At 43.6% G+C, this 21,003-nt stretch overlaps 1 protein-coding gene across 3 annotated transcripts in view; it reads left to right on the forward strand.

Annotated features, from left to right (window-relative positions):
* Positions 1-21,003, forward strand: part of MYOM1 (myomesin 1) — a 650,420-nt gene that overhangs the window by 85,562 nt on the left and 543,855 nt on the right. For all 3 annotated transcript variants that reach the window (XM_069219961.1, XM_069219960.1, XM_069219962.1), the window contains one exon: positions 17,836-17,976. In XM_069219961.1, coding sequence (XP_069076062.1) covers positions 17,836-17,976 — 141 coding nt within the window. The remainder of the gene's footprint in view (positions 1-17,835; positions 17,977-21,003) is intronic.

The raw sequence follows: 21,003 nt of genomic DNA on the forward strand, positions 1-21,003 counted from the left end.
AAACACAAATTTACAAGCTACCATTACCTAACATCCTAGCATTAGCTGTGACAGGACCTCTAATGCGAGCCCCGCTCCCGCCCTCCTTCCCACTTAGTCTTCCCTCTACTGCAGCTTGCATGCAGCCGATCTCCACCTCCACTGCCTGAACGAGGGTAATTCTTGTTTGCAGGAAGAATTGCCCTTTGTCCCAAAACCGGAACATGTATTTAAAATTAAGGAACGCATTGAGAGACGGGGACTGTCTGGGGAAATTCGGGACGTCTGGTCACACTACTGTGTTGTTGTATAGTGCCATGTTATGTTTTAATTGTGTTGCTGTGTTGATTTGTGCATGTCATTGAGTTATATTCCATTACTTACCTTACCTCTGTCAACAAATGATGCTACATTTCCAGGCAAACCTGCCATAGCAACAATTTACAACTGTCTAGCGTAGTAGAAATATACTGCTCCAGCTCTACTACGATTCAAGACCCTAGTCTGCCTAAAACTGTGGCAGAGACTCATGGACGTCATTTAGGGTTCGCCAGTGGTCGCAGCTGCGACCCCTGTCTTGCCCTCTGCCTTCCCTGGCACTGCCTTTACGACCCCTGGCTTCAGAGATGGCAAATTCAGTGCCAGGAACACAGTGGCAGCTCGACCTTATGAACGTCATTCGGGGCTTCACTCTCTTTGTTTTCGGTCAATTTTTTTTCACTCTAATAGTGAAAAATTAAATATTATTCACTATTAGTGTACTAAAAATGTGAATATGCCCTTCTATGATACCTGAGGTAAGTAAAAATGGTTTTAAATGTATGTTGTGTGCATGCTTGCAGGTGAGAGTGTGTTTATGTGAGAGAGTGTGTGTAAGTGTGAATTTGTGTGTACCTGAAGATATATGTCTGGGAATGAAGGTGGATGTCAAAGGGCGAGTGACGTTAATTCTGCTACCTCTGGCATTTTGCTGAATTGACGCCCATGCAAAGACTGTGTCTTAAATTAGTACTTGCAGTGTTTGCTTTATACGATACCAGCCCCAATGACTTCAACAGCATGCTGTTTGAAAGCTACCCAATGGAGGGACTGAAGCCCTAAGTGGATATGGTCAGTCTAGCAAATTGTACATAACATTCACGTCATTTGTAGTTGAACTATTGCAGTTTGGAATACCCTGATGTACAATTTCTCAAATGTAATCTGGAAAGTGCCTGGCGTGGAAAGACGTGGTATGATGGAATTAGGTTCAAAGGGATATGCTACCAGAATTTGACTGCTATGGAAATCCGTGGCTAAAGTGATAGCTTGGAGCTGAAGGTCATACCAACATTCTTCGCTGTTTATACTAGTTCAAGGCTGCATCCCATACAGGTTGGCCAGATAAAAGTTCTCGGAAAGTTGGCCTGGCTGTATAACAAGGCGCAATATTTGACTAGAATGGTTTCATTTCAGAAGAGCTTGGTGCGTTCCAACTACGTTTGTCTCAGTTTAAAATTACAAAACTGCTCTCCTGCATGCCTAATGGCAGTACCCACTAACCTACGTTGATGATGTCACAGAACAGACCGACACTTAGATAACATTCTGTCACTGCGAATAGAAATTAGACAATTATTTATGTTTTCTGAATGTGTATTTTGAAAAATATTAAAGATTCAAAATAGACCTTTAATTGTTGTATCTACGTTTCCTGAATAGTTAATGGTGGAATATAGTGGATAAAAGCAAAAGTGCATTCACTGCAGCCAAAATAAAGTTTAATGTGAATTTTTTTTTCATTCATACTTTTAGGAATAGTAAAAATGCTCCATAAAAAAAGATCAGATCAGACCAGAGGGTTAATTGTTGTTTCCCCTGTTAGTGTATGACTCGAGGAACAGGGTAGAAGGGAAAGCGGATGCAACAGGCACCTGCCAGGGTAGATATCTCATTTTCCTGCTTCAAGGGAATCTGTGCAGAATTTTTTTTGGTCCTGATGGGTGTCCGACTGAGTTGGAGGGTGAAATTCTATTGACTTTAAGTCTCACCCTTGCAGTCTGAGGGTATAAGCCTAGTTGTGTCACAAGACAGAGACTCATTGAAGGTGACTGGTTAGGAACATTCATGGGCCGTGTAGATTGGTCAGGGTTAGGAACTATGTTGAGAATGTACCTCTCTTTGGAAAGGGTTCTGGACACAGTCCTGATACTAAGGGCCTGATTTATGAAAAGTTAGCGCCGCCTTTGTGTCATTTTTTGACGCAAAAGCGGCGTGAACGTACAACATATAATTATATATACATATATGTGCTAACTTTTCATAAATCAGGTCCAAAGTGTGCAAATGTGGAATCTGCTGAAGTTATAGTACAGAACAAGGAAGTCAAAAAGTCTATGTCATAGCAATAACAGCATTACTTTGGGACAACTGATGTGCCCCAAAGATTAAGGGAGCTCTGGAGGTGCTGTAATAGGTGAGGAAATGGACTGGCAACTTGTAGCTGGCTTCCTCAGTCGTAACAGTTTTTATACATCATGATCAATTGTGACCACATCTCCTAACTCTTTCAAATGTAGCTAGACCATTTTAATTGCAACTCCGATATTTCTGAATATAGTTTTTTTGTATCTCTATTTTGACTTACTGTGTTCTGAAAAGCTGCCATGGAGCATATTTATGATAGAAAAACCCCAGAAAGCCACGTGTGTTCTCTGAGTTGTCTTATTGATATTGAACCTCAGCTTCCCACTAAAATCATTGAACATTTAGAGAGATAGCAGCTCGGAAGTAAATGATTGCCTATGTGAGATACAACTATGAATGCAAGCAAACTGTGTCTATTGTGCACTATTCTGCTGTTCATGGGTTTTAAGTTCACCAAGTCAACAGAAACATTTTTCACTATACTTACCAGTAAGGATAAAACTTAACTGCTAATGCAATCTGTTCCGCTTGAGAGCCCTGCCACCAAACCCCATGGTTTTGTAGCCAAAGTTATAGCTTCATTATGGGGCTTCCTGTTAAGGGTGGCTGGGGACAACACACAAAAGGTTGCCCAGTCTTTACTTACTGGGTTTGCCAATGCTTGTTATAATGTGCTGGACCAAAAATGGGAATGTCAGGCACAGGTTAAATCCTGTAGTCACGCCAGAAATCTCCCCCGAAAGAAAGGTCAATCAGTTGGTTATTCCACAATGTGGCTGAATAAAACCCGCCCAGAAAAAGTTGGTTGCTATATTCAACATAGTGCATGCAGCTTGGATTTTTTAAGACTGCACTTTTCCACACTAGTCAGATTCACTTCTGGACTGCTTGTGCCACGCAGGCACGGCCGCACTGGAAACCAAACGAGGTCCGGGCAAATTAATGTAATTACCTGGTGAAGCTGGAGGAAGTGGCAGAGGGGCCAGCAATGTCAGCTGCCTTAAAAAAACATCTTCCATTGACTGCAGCCCACTGGGGGATGCCCCGTGGGAAAAGCAGGCAGTCCGAGCCTGCATGCCAAGCAAATTTAAAATGTTCTGCACAAAGAACAGGGATGCGATGTACTTGTAAACGGGAGAGGAGATACTTATTGACATGGGCGTAGGAAGTGTGGGGGACGCGGGGGATATGTCCCCCCCAGATTTTGGAGTGGGGGGGACACGGGGGACAAGGGTGGGGGGGACGAGGGGACAGAAGAATTTTCCCTTCTCTTGTAATTCGCAGGGCCATTAGCGCCGCGTGAAAGGCTACCTATACTGGCCCTGCACTTGACCTGTGACCTGCCTCCAGGACACTTGCCCTCTGCCCTTTTGTTGTGCTGCAGCACACAAGGGATTCCTTCTCACCATGCCCCACAGCTGCCTGCAGTCTGCACTTCTGAGAACAAAGGGAGAGGAGAGGCCCTTTGTTGATTGCTGTCTGCATCCCGTCCCTCCTGAGCCCTACCCTTCCTGTCCCTTGAAGAACGAACCCTGAAGACAGCAGCAAGATGTGAGAAGGTAAGGAGGTTTGTGTAATTAAATAAAGTATTGCCAAGTAACTCCCTTTCTTTTTAAATCCAGTGCTGTGTTGCAGAGTATCTCCCTTTCTAAAAACAGTATTGTTGAGTTACTGTGAGATATGAGCTGGGCAGGCTTTAGCGCGCTGGTGGCACCCTGTGCGCCAATGTTTGTTAGGGCTCCCCTTTCTGTCACCTCTCTCTCACTCTCTTCCCTCCTCTGTCTCCAGCTTGCCTGCCCCAGTGCTAATTATTGTCCCCTAAATTGACATCCTGCCCCCCCCAACATTTCGGTCCCCTGTCTCTCCCTCAGCCTTCCTGGTATTTGTGAAAGCCCGCTCTAAAGGCCAAGGGCTGTCTGTAAATCTCATTTCCTGCCAATGGCCTGTGGATGCGAAGCCGGCACTGAGGCAGCTCACAGGCTTTGCAGGACTTCACAGGCTGTGGTGGTACAGAGCCTGGCACTGCTGGATAGACAGCGGAGAGACCAGCACACAGCACAGGTCCCAGGAAAAACCAGATGGCCTGAGAGATGGACAGGACTAGGTAAGGCAGCTAGGGTGATGCAACCGGTGCTGCCGCACTGGGTGCTGACTTAGGATGGGGGTGCTGCGTTTGCAAGTATATTGTGACTTTAAAAGCACCTGCTGGATGTTCCTTGCCACCAACAGTTTTCGGGCAACAATAAAAATCTTCAGATAATTCCGGTGATTAATGGTCATTCTGGAGAGAGATTGAAGTTTTGTCTAGTGGAAGTTTTGACTCATCATACCGTACAGGGTTACTATGCCTGCTACAAAGGCCGTCTACATGCAGATCACAAAGTATATATAATGTGAATAGGTTAGTGGGTTACTGCTTTTGTCAGATGCAGAAAAGTACCCTCTTTTTGGCATGGTTACCCCACTTTTTGCCTGTTGTCAGTATGTTTTGACTGTGTTCACTGGGATCCTGCTAACCAGGACCCCAGTGCTCTCTCCCATTAAATTTGGTTGCTTGGACCACACACACTCCACACTTGGCATACTGGTGCCCCTTATAAGTCCCTAGTATATGGTACCCAGGTACCCAGGGCATTGGGGGATCAGAGGTTCCCCATGGGCTGCAGCATTTATTATGTATTATGCCATCCATAGGAGCCTATGTAAACTGTGTCTGCAGACCTGCCATTGCAGCCTGCGTGAAAAAGGTGCATGCACCCTTTCACTTCAGGTCACTGCTCCAGGTCACTGTATGTCACCCCTATGGTAGGCCCTCCTAGCCCAGAGGGCAGGGTGCAAGTACCTGTGTGTGAGGGCACCTCTGCAGGAGCAGAGGTGCCACCACGAACTCCAGCTCCATTTTCCTGGACCTCGTGAGTGCGGGGACGCCATTTTACGCTTGTACTGGACATAGGTCACTACCTATGTCCAGCTACATAATGGTAACTCCGAACCTGGGCATGTTTGGTAACAAACATGTCAGAATCATACCCCAATACTATTGTCAGTATTGATTGTATGATTCCATGCACTTTGGGGGCTCCTTAGAGGATCCCCAGCATTGCTCCTACCAGCTTTATGGGGTCTTCCGGACAGCCCACGCTGCTTCCACCCCTCAGACAGATTTCTGCCCTCCTTCTGCTGCTTGAGCAGATCATGCCCAGGAAGGCAGAACAAAGGATTTCCTTTGGAAGAGGGAGGCAACACCCTCTCCGTTACAAGGCTTGGGAGGGGTAGCCTCGGCAAGCTACTAGTATGCTCTGAAGGGCACATTTGGTGCCCTTCTTGCATAAAACAGTCTGTACCAGTTCAGGGACCTCAACCACTACTCTGGCGTGAAACTGGACAATGGAAATGGCGTAACCACTCCCCTGTCCATCACCACCCTAGGGGTGGTGCCCAGAGCTCCTCCAGGTGGCCACTTGATTCTTCCATCTTGAATCCAAGGTTGGCAGAGGCCTCTGTGAGAATCTGAGTGGCCAGGTCAGGGAGGTGACATCACAGCCCCCTCCTAGGTGGTCACCCGGCTAGGTGACCAATCCCCCTTTCTGAGCTATTTTGGGTTTCCCTCTTGGGTGGGTCCTCAGATTTGACGTCTAAGATTCCAGCAGGACTCCTCTGCAACGTTTACTTTGACTTCTGGCCACTGGAACCGCAACTGGACTTCACAGAAACCTACAATCTGCAGCTCCAGCGACGACTTCGCCACGCAACATTGTTTCTCTGACTCCTTCCAGCAACTGCAACATTTGCCCAGCTGTGCTTCCTCTGAGGGCAGCAAGTCTTCAGTCTGCATGAGAAGAAAGAAGGAAAATTCCTTGGAGTGAAGGAGTCACTTACCTGCATCCGCAGGCACCAACTGCAACAACAACCGGCTGCATGGATCTCCTCTCCTCCTGAGCTGCGTGGATCCTGCATCAGGGGTGGTAGTCTGGAGTGGTCTCCTTGGTCCTCTCTACCAGCTGCCCAACTTTGGAGTAGGTAGGTCCTTGCCTTCCCATGCAGGACAGTACCCCCATGCACTGCGTCTCTTGCAGCTACCAAGGCTTGTTGTTACCTCCTCCAAGGGATCTTCAGGCTCTGTGTAGCCTCAGAACCTGGCACTCTTCTCTGTGAAGCACAGCCCTCAACGTGTTTCATCTGTGAAGTAGGAACTCTGTTCATGTGTGCTGTGGGCCTCTCTACAGCTCCTGGGCTCCTTGCCTGTAGGTCTTCTGTGGGGGCTGCCTCTCCTCCTCCAGACTCTCTGCCTTGCTGATGGTCACCTGGACCTTGCTGGTCCCCGGCAGCTCCACTTTTCTCCTACTGCGACATTTGTTTTTGCCAAGGCTTGTTGGTGGGTTTTCCACACCACAGACTGACTGCAATTCTTCATCTGGCATGGGACGTCGACTGCATCACCTAGGAACTCTTCATCTGCTCCAGTGCTGCATTGCTGACCATCTTCGTCTCCCCGTCGACCAACTCCTTCATCCACAGATGGGTGGGTAGTGGCTTCTGCCACGACCGGACCATCCTACGTAAACTGGACTTGGTGCCCTTCTTTTCCAGGTCTTACTCTTCCAGGATCCACCTCTAGTTTCTTGCAGTCTTGTCTGCGTTTTGCAATATCCTTCTCTGTAGTCCTTTTGGTGGGTCAGGGAAAAAACAGTAACTTACCTCTTTTCTCCTGGTCGCTGGGGGGCACTCTGGTACTTACCTTTGGGATTTCCTAGTTCCTCCAGCTCCCCTCTACCATTTCCACTTCCTTGGGTGGGGACCCAGCTTTTGCATTTCACTTTCTTAGTATAAGGTCTGGTCCCCTCTAGGCCTTCAGCATTGCCTACTGCTTTTCACTGTTTTCTATTGCTTTTTATGCCAATTTGTGATTGCTGTTGTACATACAATAGTGTGTTACTTACATCCTATTGGAGTATTGCCTATCTAGTGTTTTAGTGTTTGTGTTACTGTAATAAGGAACCTTTATTTTTGTAACACGTGTTTCTTTCATGTGTGTAAGTGCTGTGTGACTACAGTGGTATTGCATTATTTTTGCATGTGTCCTAGATAAGTCTTGGCTGTTCATCCACAGCTACCTCTAGAGAGCCTGGCTTCTAGACACTGCCTACACTTCACTAATAAGGGGATACCTGGACCTGGTATAAGGTGATAATACCATAGGTACTCACCACACACGAGGCCAGCTTCCTACACCAGAGAGCTCCTTTTTTGTCCCCTGCAATTTATAAATGAAAACTGAATATAGAACAGTGAGCAATGAACTCATCAAAGAGCTACATGCAAACATCAAGGTATAGATTAGAGCGTCATGATTTCCCCCCACTTTTTGATTAACTTAATGTTGCAAAACAAGTTGATTTGAGCGCAAATCAGTTCTTAATATTAAAGAGAGCCCCCAACCATGGTGTTATGTTTTAAATTCTGAGTTTGCGCTTCTCCAGATAAAGCACTCTGAAACTATACCTGCTACCAGTATGGATGACCTGTGACACCTACACCTTGTAGTCCTCTGTCTTATGTAACATTTCATATACACTGATTTACACATATATGATGATTGTCTCTGCGTAATGTCTGTGTGATGTAAAGTGCTTTGACACCATAGACTGGTATGAGGGATGAATGATGGAACAACACATGCGTATATCGTGCATGCCTTAACATCGCGGTCTCAACAATGACCGTGTCTTTACTACGCATGCCTTTACAACAAATTTCATTGTAAAAGCATGTTTGGTAAAGGAACATGCGTGGTAAATTCTCCCTACCCTGCCCCCTTACACCTGATACCATACTCCACCCATCCAAGGACTTAAAACTGCCCCTGCCCTGAGCCCTAAACCCCTCTGCCCTGAGCCTTAAAAGTAACCCTGCCCTGTCCTAAAAACTACCCCGACCCCCACTCTGAACCATAAAACCTACCCTGAACTGCTCTAAAACCTACCTTGATGCCCCTGCCCCCACCCGGAACCCTAAAACCTACCCGCTCTGTCCTAAATACTACATGACCCCCACCCTGTACCCTAAAACCTACCCCACACTGTCCTAAAACTACTTGAACTCCATGCACTCCCCCTGACCCCTAAAACCTACCCCACCCTGTCCTAAAAACTACCCCAACCCTACCCTGCCCTAAAAATGACCCCAACCTCCCAACCTCCTTCTCTAAACCCGACCACAGCCCTACTTACCTCTCTCTCCTCTGCGTCTTCCTGTTCCACCCGGACAGCTAGACCGCTCTCTATGCTGTAACCCCGCATATGTGTGGTAAAGATATGTGTGGTAAAGGCATGTGTGCTAGACCCATATTTGTGGTAATGGCAGCGTGGTCAATGCATTGCATTGCATTGATTGCGTTGTAAGGGATATTTCCCGGTATGAGTGGTGCTATAAAACGAATGAAATGCATCTGAGAGAGAGTGGTGATGGATAGTAGTGAGGGAATCCGTGGCAGAGGTGGTCCCTGGGGGGCACCAACAAACAATGTCGCATAGGGCGCCACCAGCACTAAGGCTGGCCCTATCAGACAGCACAGCAGTTCACAGGAACGCGGCAGCACAGAGACTGCCACTTGACAGTCAGACAAGGACCTCGCAGCAATCATAGGCCTCACTGGCCTTCACAGGCAGGCAGAGACCCAGAGACTGACACAGCCTGACTAGTAAGAAAGCTCCCAACAGGCAGCACAGTGCATGGCAGGCATCACAGGAATCGACAGGAAGCACTGCGCCCAGCAGGCAGTACAGGCCTCTTAGGACTTCACACAGGCGAACAGCATCACAGAGCCAGTCGCTGCCTAACAGGCAGCAAAGGGCCCAGCAGACAGGGAATTGCAGGCCACACAGGATTCGACTGGAAGCGACCGCCTTTCCCATCTCCCCCCACCACGGCAACCCTTCTGGGTGCAAACTTTGTGCAGGGAGCCCACCTCAAGGTTGTCCCTGTGCCCCCCAGAAATGTTGTGTCTCCTACGCCCCTGCTTATTGATATCATTGCAAAAATGGTTGTCAGTGTAAAAGTTCTAGATGTGAATGCAGGACTTTTCCCCATGAACAGATGGCCTGCCAGGAGGTGGCAGCCGAATGTCTGTCGAACATATGATACGAAGCTATTAATAAGAGGGTATACTTGGTACATTTCACATTCAACAGGAAACATTCCAAGTTCTGTGAATATTATTATCGCCTTTGCAACACATTGCCTACAACAGTGCGGCTGACTGTGTGTGATGCTTTTAGCCACCCTCGCATTGTGGTATACACCGGAAGCCCATCGTGTCTGTAACCCGCCTCTTATCGAAGGGTTTCCAAGTCAGAACCCCTTCACGCAGAGCTCCGACCCCGGCTCAGTTAAGCACAGCAATCCATGGCACATTTACCATTGAGTGGTGCATATTCATTTCTGATATAGCAGACTAGTAATACTTTTGTTAATGCCAATTGACCACAGAGTCGCGTTACGATGTTGGTTTCTTGGGAAAATATAGTGTGCCCTACCATATTAATATATATTTTTTTTTAAATAGAAATAAAAAGCGCCTTTAGTTATACTGGAGCATTCGTAATACTGCAGTTCAGGGAAAGGGGGAAGGATTTTCTTTCATTGAGTTTACAGCCACTCCAAACTCTGTGTGAAGAGTCTAGAATAAGGGAACTCGCTTCTCTCGTTCATCCCTAAAGCACACTTAGCCCTGCTATGAGCAGTTCACAGCAGAAATTTGAATTTGGATCACAATCCTCCTATCCCTTCAATGGCCTCCAAGTGAGGCAAAACCACCAGCACCACACACAAAGCCCTGTATTCCTGATCGTCCATTTACCTAACTGGAACATTGAAAATTTCAGGTGCAAAACTGGATTGACGAAACTCACAATCCCTTCTCTAGCAGCCCACCACCGTCAAACAAGAACGATAGGTGAACCAATCATCCTTGGGAAGGGCTACAGGAATCTGAAACTCCTTTCCGACTCTCCATATGAACACATGCAAGTCTATGATCTCCCATAAACTATCAGCTGTCTGTTCCTTACCTTTCCTATGCTTTATCTAAAGAATCTTCTTATGTTGATTGTTGCCAACTGCACTATTTTGAAATACTCTGATACCCCTGGTATATATCCACGCTATGTAAAATCGCAAAAATAAATCAATAAATATAAAGAGCATGTCTTAATAAGGAGGTGAATACATTTATGAGTAGCAATACTGAACAAATCCGATTTGAAAAAGCTGCCTGTGCAGAGTCAGCCAGGAACCGAGACAGCCACGTAGCTTGAACGCTCCTGAGTGGTGTCCAATCTTCCACCTGTCGCTACTGCTATGAGGACCTGAGACAGTCTGAGAAGAAGAGGTAGCACTGGAAGTTGTGGTGTTCCCATTAGAGCTGAAATTGTGGACATGTATGACAGAAATGACTGGGGGACCGCTGTTTTCATCGGGATCCAACTGCAATGGGTAAACTCCCAGACTGAGAGCTGCAGACCTCCTGTGGATCCCAAGTCTGTGTTAAGTGTCTGAGTGCAGGGAGATGATGTGCCGGGAGCTGGATGGGTGTAAGATTTCACTGGAAGTGACTGTTCTTCTTCTCCCGGAAAGCTGCAATCCAGCTAAACCCACTGGGTTTTTCAAGTATCACAGGGACTTGAATTGCACCAGACCCCACCCATAAAGCAGACCCTGGAGAACTGCAGTGGTGTGCTGGACATCCCAGTATCGACCGGGAATAACCCCCCCCCCCCCCCCCCCCCCCCCCCCCCCCCCCACGGCTCCACTGCAGACTGCTAGCTCTACGACCCAGCCACTAATGATTGAGGGCATCATGTCTGAAAGAAGGGGACGTAAAAAATACTTCTTTCAGTTGCATAGTGTCGCACATGATTGGGGGGAAGAAAGTTGCAGTAGCTCTTGCCTTTGAACTGTGAGAAACAATCTCTCTGCCCTCTGTCAGTGAATTGCCTACAAACGTTTCTGGGAAGAATCTCACTGAAAATAAGATTAAGGCAGTTGATGGAAACTTTAGGTGACTGCCAATAAATGTTAAAATATGGGGAAGAGCATGAAAAAGATGTACGTAAGCTTCAGACCTTGAATTGTCTCTCAAAAGGACTTTAAAAAAAAAGATTGTAATCCTTATTTTTGACCAAATTATCCTTATTTAATAAGCCCATACTTTATTCATTTCAGGGTGCTTTCTACCTGATGCCCTGATTTATTTTGTGAACCAGAGGTTCCTCTGACTGATCAGGTTATCCTGGCTATTCTGGTGATGACTTACTAGGCAAGACCTTTACTGCTTTAATACGAGACCCCTCTTTAAGTGATTCATGGGCCCACTCCGATCAACGGCCCTCTTTATTCTATCATTTATTATTATTGTTTGTTGTAGATATCTGGTGCTCACTTTCTGTCCTGATGATTACTATGTACTGACCTTAGGTCGAAACGCCATCAACAATAGTCATCCATAGACTCTAATCCTTAACTTTACAAATAATTTTATGAGGAATAAGGAGTCATATGTCTTTTTACCCTTTCTTGATGGTTTGCTTTGTCACTTGTCACTGCACTTTTGTCCTCATGTGTGAGCACTTACTTTCTAAAAAATACTGAAAAATATATTGAAATATTTTCTATTTTACTGAAAGAATAAATTGCTAAACAGTGATTGTTGAATTGGTCTCCAAAAATAAGTGAAGCTAAGTATCCTTGCGGGTCAGTTATAATTTTGTTTTGAGAATACTTAAAAAGAGAAAAACCTGGTCTCTAGACTCTAGACAGAGACTGCTGCTTTTGTGTTTTCTGATCAAGAGCATTGTGAGCCATTGTTTTTTACACAAACTTTGTCATTTATGTCCTCTAAAGCATCCTTCCAGTAGGATGGCAGTTTAAAGCATCTCCAAAACACACACCAGTTTATACTTGCCTATTATCCCTGCCAGCATGGAATTGACCTAGAAATGTCCTTTTTGTGAACTCTGGGTGGTGTGTAATGCCACAAAATAAGGATTTTTACAGACATGTTATTGTCATAGGAAGGCTACCGCATGAATAACTAAATTAAAATTATTCACCACTATTATGTAACAATAACGGGAAACAATAGGTGTTTCCTCTGTGGTCAGGACACCAGCTGAAGTGCTCCCTTCTTCTGTGTTCCCCACCTTGCCCTGGTTAGTAAAGACCTGGGCAGGCAGCGAAATGATGGTCTTACCTGTCTTCTTCCGCCTCTCCACAGTCTTGATGGGGTGGCGGGAGAATGTAGGCGACACTGTTCCTAAGCCAACTGTCACATTTCCCTATCAGTGCATGTCACTGTAGATAAGCGTTGACAGGAGAAACCAGGCCACACTGACAAGCTGTTTTCGCAGAGCCACTCTCAATGTTGCACCAACTCTTCACTCTCAATGTGAAAGCAGAGAGCACTGCTTTGGGGCAGGGAGGGGGAGGAAAGGCAGACTGGAGTTGGAGGTGGGTGATAGTATGTCAGTTTTTTAAAAATATTTTGTCAGAGAGGGGAAGAGTTGAATGAAGAGCGAGTGTAGGAGTGGGTGACAGGAGGTCATTTTGTTTTTTGTTAACATTTTGGAGAGGGGTGTATGATTCCCCGATTACTTCTTTGCAATTTCATAGCAGTTAAAGAAGGCTGATGATCTGTGGGTTGCATACTTTAAATCAGTTGTAAATGGGTAGAAAGGGAACAACATATATTATTTTCACCCTGGCATTCTGAGTGACACCACAGACAACTCTAACATCACTTTTGTTGCCTATTTGATGCCACTCAAACCACTTGGTGAAAAACATCACTGTTATTCACCGTTATCACTATCACCATTCTATAATTTTATGTGTTTTGTATGTCCTCTTCTGGATCTCAACCCTCTTGCCTGTGGTGAAAGGTCTACCTAATTCTCTTTCCCATGAAAGCTGATAATTCTTCTTAGCTGACCCTGAACATGCATCAACAAGCAATAGATGCATGACGCTACTCTCGCATTTTAAGGACCAGTGTTTTTTTAAGTGCCCTTCTGTGTTCATTCAGCACAGAAAGCAACGTTGAGATGCTTGAAAGTATCCAAATACAACTGGGACTCTCAAGTTACAGTCTAAGGATGCAGGTTCTTTTGCAGTTAAATTTCTATGGGTTTTCCTTTTTCAGATAAAATCATTGAAGGCCTTTTGGCATGTGTTTAACAAAGAGATTGAGACTATATTACTTATAGTCTCAATCTTTTTGTTAGCCTTAAAAAGTGTAGGAGTTTTGGAAAGGCTGTCATCTTTATCATATATATCTTACGGATCTAAAAAAACAACCTATGGTGATAAGACTGAAGGTCTTGATGTAGCCCCTTCATTAACTTGGATGGTGGAACCCCACCAATTTTAGAAAGCAAGGTGGCAATTTTGAATCATAAGTTTGTCCTTCACTTGCCATCTGAATCCAAAGCTGTGATTCAGTGTAGGAACCTGGGCCATTTCAGAATCTCAGATTTCAGGTTGTTTATTTTAAAGCCTGCTATTAGTGGCATATTACCAGCTTTTCTATAAAGGCTGCTAATGACAAGTCCAGTTGGGACATCGTAACATTTATCTGGTCCACACATAGAGTAATTTTAAATTAAACTTTGCCGATGATTTGGATGAACACATTGTCTTAGATTCTGTGCTCTATGGTTAAGGTGAGCAGTAATGGAAACAGAGCTCATCTTTGTTGAGTGCCTGCACAGTGATCTGGCTTGCATTTCTCGTTCATAAAAGTTCACCTATTGGCCACCAGAGCCTAATGAAAACCTCTTTTTCAGGATAACTGAAGCTCATTAAAAAGATTTCCCCTCCGATATGGAGGCATTCTCCTCCATGGATGTTGTATAGTGTCCTTTCATGACTCATAGCTGCCCCATTCTTTTCTTATGGTGATAACATCCATGTCCAGGGTTTGTGACATTCAAGCGTATGTTCCCTAGAACCATGTAGATTTTCCATAACAATGGCATGGTCACGTAGACTCATCCGAAATTCCTATCTAAAATAGTTTCAGACTTCCATGTAAACAAAACTATTACCTTACCAAAGTTCTTTCAGAGCTCTTTTCTCCAGCAGAAATGTTTCTCCATTCATTTTAAATTCTATGTAGATAAAACGAAAGACATAGGAAAATCCAAACAGTTAATTGTTAGTTATGTTCCATTGAGCACAGGTCAGGCCATGTCCAAATGGATTGTTTCTTGCATTGTGCTTTGCTTCCAAGAAGAAAATAAAGCTTTAACTGGAAACCAAAAACCCATTCCACCAGAGGTAAAATGACTACAGCTGCTTTACTAGAGAATTAAAATTCACAAAATCTGCAAAACAGCCACTTAGAGAGTTTGTCACAGCTTCTGGAGATACTATTGTGTTGATTCTGATTCTAGAGTAGAGTCCCAAGTAGGGCATGCCTCATTGGGGAGTCTTTTTGAGTAGTTTTCATTGATTTGTCTTCTTTCCCTTCTTCTGTAGTTTTAGGGATTGGAATGCTATTCTATTCTCTGCTAATGATTATGAGTGGAGATCCCCTAAAGGAGAAGGAACTTTTTCTTACTTGTAATTCTAGTTCACATTCAGGAGAATCTCCATTGAAGACACAAGCAACCGTCTCCCCCCTCCCCCGAAGGAGAGGCTAAAGATGATAAATGTAAATGTTCTCTGTGTAACTTTATCCATTATTTTCAGTGTAGAAAAGAATAGAGGTAATTGCCATCTACAGGGCATGACTGAACACTGTTCAGGGCTTAGAGCCCTTAAAGGCACAGTGGCACTTCTCAACTTAGCATAGCTTCAGCCTGTATGTCTACATTGCCCCGATTCCTCTACCTTCTTTCACTTTACAAAAGGTTTACGAAAGAGATTTTTCATGGGCCATCTAATGTTTTTAGTGACTGTTCTGCTTTTAAGTATATTTTCAATTTTAAGTAGCATGCGAATTGAATTGACAATATAGCCTCCTCTATATATTTTATAGGACTATTCCATGCCTATGCCTTCAGTGGAGATTCCCGTGAATAAGAACTAGGATTGCAGATAAGAAACTGTGCTTCACTTTTATCATTGATAAGAAAAGGGTGATACTGGGTGATACAAATACTTGAACAAGTGTATGTAGCTCTTGTCTCTAAATGATATGGCGACTAATCAGCTCAGGGTTCCATTAGGCTTAGATTACCATGAGGAAAGCTAGAATTACCTTTAGTTTTTGAAGACATTGTCCAGTTCATTATAACTTGCAAAAGCTCGAACACCATTTGCACGTACCAGTGTTCTCGCTGTTTGCTTAACCTCTCTTTATGCTTGCAGGATTCTGTGCTCCTTTCAAGTTTTCATTCATTAGTACCTCCTCACCCGTAGAGGTGCATTGTTACTCATAATCATAAATAGAGATTTAATATTCCCCTTAAATTACAGGTTGTAGGCCATTAGCCCCCAAGCAATATTTTTACTTGAATGCCAATGGATCAGCAGTCAGTGGAACTAGCTAATGTCATCGCTTTACTCCTGTCTAAATTTTTGAAAAACATATTGTTTTTGAATAGTGTAATTGCACTGTTCTTTAAGGCCAGGCCAGGCTTAACATGTGATGCAGTGCCAATATGTTCTGCATTTTTTTTTTATTACAGCACCACCTGTGACACTGTAGACAGATATCTTCTGTGGATAAAACTAGTACAAATGGAGTGCAACATGACATAGTAGTTATTATGTGTGACGTGCAGTAACACCAAATTGATGGTATAACATGGTTCTAAATTGATGGAGAAATTCATTGATTGTAAGACCAGTGTAAGATAGGGGTGTCTGGGCACTGCCCTTATTTAGTAATTACCTGTTTGGTGACTTAAGGAGGGCACTCACAAATCTGCCACAAATGGGCAACAGTAATTTGGAACCACATTGTATTACATGATCCATCCTGTAGTGGTTTGCAGAACACCACTAATTCACTATATAGCCATGTGAAGTCTAATAGTCTCATTGTAAATCTTGAAATATTACAGGTGATGTAGTTTGTGATTGTCATACAGCTCAGGAGCTGGGTGTTGCATGAACTTTACAGGTACCCAGGCATTAAAATAAAAAAATAGTTAAACTGGTGGCAATATGATAATGCGAAGAAGCCTTGAATGTTTGTTAATACATCAGTTCAGTTTGATACCTAGTATGGATCATGAATATTTAACTTCTGAACATGCTCGGCCTTTTAATTGTAGAGGTATGTAAGCACTATAGCTCATATTTATTCTAAATTGATACCATTGGATTATATTTCTATATTCTTGGAATTAATCAAACTAGGGAACAAGATATTAACCTAATTTGTAAAAATGTATTTCATATTTAGTATAAAAAATCATTCATTGTAGATCAAAAGTATCAAAATGTCATAAACATGGCACACCTATACAATAAATTTTACATTCATAAACATATTCAATTAAAAACACCTATCCAAGTAAACTTCCCATCATTTTGACTTAGTGAAAGGTAGACATTTGGGGAAATGTAATCTCTTAATTTGATCATCTATTACGCGTATGAACTTTTTAGTCAGCAATTCTTCTCAGCCATATTTCTCAAAGAATCATCATAAACCATGTACACATGTCCATGAGTTGCTTGATGCAGGGATCCAAATATAACTAGGTTCGAAATCACTTATTGCAGCCTTTCATTGATCCCTGTACTATGCAATAGGAATGTGGAATAAACATCAGAACACAGAATTTCCATGTACAAATCTTCATGTGGATCACACATGTTGGGATAATTTTGTTCCTTCCACTCCCGTTTACCACCAGTTTCTGGTAAATGGGAGAGGGAAAGGGGGTGTGGAGGGGTTGGGAGGGCTCTACAGGGCAGGTTTGTCCCAGGGAAGGGGGAACCATGCATGTTGGTGGGTTGTGCTGTGCCACACCTGCACATACTACTGCCCAGCTTTACTTGCTGATAGAATTTGTCCTTGGGTTCCTGCACCTGATAAAAATGAGCATGTAAACACCAGAGCTCTTATGATCTAGCAGAGTGGTACCTCACCTAGAGATACTGTTGCTCCCAACTCATAACTATACTTTTGGCAGAAATGCTTTCCTTGGTAATGAAATATGGACTATCCTTTCGAAGGGCTCCTTTTTGAGTATTGGGTGTAACTCACAGGTCAGTGAGCACAGTGAGCCCTGTGGACCCTGAGAAGTGGATCTGCCCTCCATCACATATGAGGAAACTCACATGTGTATTGTAGAAGATGCAGTTATGTTTTAAGGTAGTGCTCAATAACAGAGACAGTTGCAGTACTACTATATTTTTGTATTTCTCCTCTATCATTTATACACCCAGATCGCCAATTCCATATGTGAGACTTACAGTGTGTTTATTTAATTTCAGGCTTAAAACTTCCCATAAAATGCTCGAAGAGAAATCTTCCAAGTTGAGTTCCAGAGCAAAGAGGGCCAAGCAGTCCATCCTGTCAGAGGAGAAAGAAAATGAAATTGTTGACTATTACGTTGTACCTATCTTCAGAGGACGGTATGTTTGGCCTCATGTCTTTAACACCTTTATTTACCCTTGTTCTTTTGTTCATATATTTCTCACTGCCTTACTTGCTCCAGGCAAAAACATTCCTTGTGCCAGTTAGGGTATTTGTTAGCAGGTCGGCTCCTCTGCTAGGGCGGAGGAGCATCACCCCGCCCTCCCCGCCAGCAGCAGCAGCTGCCAAATGTCTGCAATACAACTAAAATAAACTATGTTTGTTATCGCTGTATTGTAGAAGGGGCGGGCCACAGGGTTGACGAGCACAGAGGGGGTGTGCTCAGTACTCCCCCTCAGTGCGCAGGTATGTTTGGCCAGCCGTCTAGGAAAGAAGAGCTGCGCGGTGGTGGTGGCGGCAGAGTCAGGTACTTTTTTTTGTTTTATTATTAATTTTTCTCCGCTCCGCCCTACCACGTGCCGCGAGCCGCTCCTGTTTGTTGGTACAGAACCATAAATATATACAGAACTTCATTCTAAAATACACAACATTAAAGAATTGGTATCCTTGGACCTTGTCTCACATTAAGAGCAAGTTTCCCAAACGAAAATCACCTCATCATCAATCATTAATCAAAATATGTCACCAGCACCCACTTGTGATATATCCTAATTTATTGGAACGGGATCTTTGCCTAATTATGGCAAACATGGCATATTTGCGGTTGTGGGTGAGTTGTTGCCTTGGGAGTACCTACTGCAGATGAGATGATCACAAACTGAGACAGCTTTTTGGGTATTCAAGAACATTACTCATACATTTCTGACCCTAACTGTACCTGTGAACGTACACCTCAGAAAACCTGGGCATATGTTTGTATTTCTGAATGGAAAAGTCACACCAATCTGTATATTTTGAGAATGTGGTTAGGGCTGCTTATAAATGCAGCCATGTTTTTATGGGGAGAACAAATTAGGAAAAAGTAGAACAGCAAGTATTTTTCTCTTCAGACAATCAACTTTCATATGGTTAGTGCTGACGGATACATGCTCATCAATTTTCATAGTTACAGAAATGAGTTGTGCTATGTAAATCCTAAGCAGAAGCCTTTTATTTGGTGGTTTTCCTCACTTGCCCATCTTTTCTGCCTGTTTTTGTTCTGTATCTTGGTTTTAATGTTCACTTGCCTCCTGGTACCTGAGTTTCCTCTATTTACTTTAAATGTATGCACATTTATCCAGTGTAAGCCAGTCGCTGCTCGTGCTGCATGGTGGCGTGGCGCAGGGGGTAGAGGGAAGGAGTGGGGGTGCTCGGGTAAAAATTAAATTAAAAAAATATATTTAAAAAACCCGCTTACCTCGCTCCGCGCCGCTCCGCTCTCTCTCGTCAATCCAGGCAGGCACAGGCTCCCAGCCTGCCCTGCGCCAATACTGACGCTGCTCAGAGCAGTGTCAGGATTGCCTGGGAGCACCCTGGCTGGGTGCTCCCAGGCAGAGTGGGAGCCTGTGCAGGCTCTCTCCAGCCCAGCAACTGCGTTGCTGGGCTGGAGAGAGCCTACAGCACATGTGTGGTTGGCCAGCCTGACACGGCTGTCCAAACACACATGCGCTCAGTGCACGTCACCCCCGTGGCCCCGCCCCTTTCAAAGAAAAGGATAACAAACTACCACCCAAATGAAGGAGACGCCCCTGGTGTAAGCCCCCGGGGCTTTCACTGGAATCCCACTAAAACGCACACGTCCATAAGTATATACACACACACTTCTATACAAATGAGCTCTACTAGGCAAGGCCAGAGCAGGATTATATCTGAATAAAAACTATTCCATCATTTCTGTGGATGGAGTGTGGGGTAAGAGTAGTGAAATTAATAAAAAAGACAAATGGAAGCTAGGATTAACTCATTATAGCAAAGCAGCACTGCTGAAGATATTTAAAAATACAAGTGTCATACCATATGCAAACATGTGTGACACTGAACAGGTAAATGTAACAGAGACAGACTGAATCCAAAACTCTGTTTGATTTGCTATTTTCTCTTACTTAAAATCCTAACTTGTTTCTGATTAAACTCAAGGATATATTATTGGACATTTAGGGTGAAAATCCCCAGAACACATTGTCTGAGTCTCTTACAAATGAGTCATCTGTTGTTTTGTGCCTATGATTTTTTAGAAATTCACAAAAGCATTACAGGAGTACCATTGAGAAGCTACGATAGACATGGATCTCCAGGAGAACTCACATGTGTATGCATTCACACATGACTAAACGTAGCTAATATACTAGTAATCATTGATACATTTTAGTGAACGTACGTTTTATCTTTAAAATTGTTTCCTTTCATTCACTTTGAGGAACACATTTTTGTTTCCTTTAATGGCTGCTCTTCATCAAGAACACAAGTCCAGGACGGGCCTTTGTCAAGTTCTTTTTGTCCAGCCTAGATCAATTATTTATTTTTAGAATTAATCCATTTTTTAAGGAACAAAGGACCCTTTTCATAACATTGTGCTGCAGTGTGAGTATAAATGTAATAGTTCTCCCACAACGAAAAGATTAAAAACGACTTGAGAGTTTTTAACCTTACCTTTTTCAACAGGTCAACATGTTTCTGCCTTCTTTTGATGAATTTGCCAGTACAAAGTTTTCCTGATCTTAAGTTGCATTATAATAGTTATTTCTGCTTCTTTGTCGCCACTGGTTGCTGAGTCCATGCCTTGGTTTATTCTTTAATTATTCTCTACATGTTGTTGAAGAGGCGACTTATCCATGCTGTTGCATGCACATGCAGTGTGGTTGAATGAGGAAGTGACAAAGCAACACATATCAATAGCAGACTATTCTTTTTATGAATGTAGCATTAAAGTACTTACTTTTAATGACCTCCTTAATGGCCTACGAAACCTGAATGTACTTGTCTATTCAGAAGAGGAGTATGCTAAGCTTGTTTTTCTGTAATGAAAATGACGTGTTACAGCAGATCCTCTGTTCAAATATAAGTGAATATTATGATAAATGATAATCATAAATTATATGGACACTATAATGTTCTGTATTCTATTTATGCATTGTGATAGTGTTACT

This window comes from Pleurodeles waltl, chromosome 2_2, assembly GCF_031143425.1.
Source record: "Pleurodeles waltl isolate 20211129_DDA chromosome 2_2, aPleWal1.hap1.20221129, whole genome shotgun sequence".
Lineage (NCBI taxonomy): Eukaryota > Metazoa > Chordata > Amphibia > Caudata > Salamandridae > Pleurodeles > Pleurodeles waltl.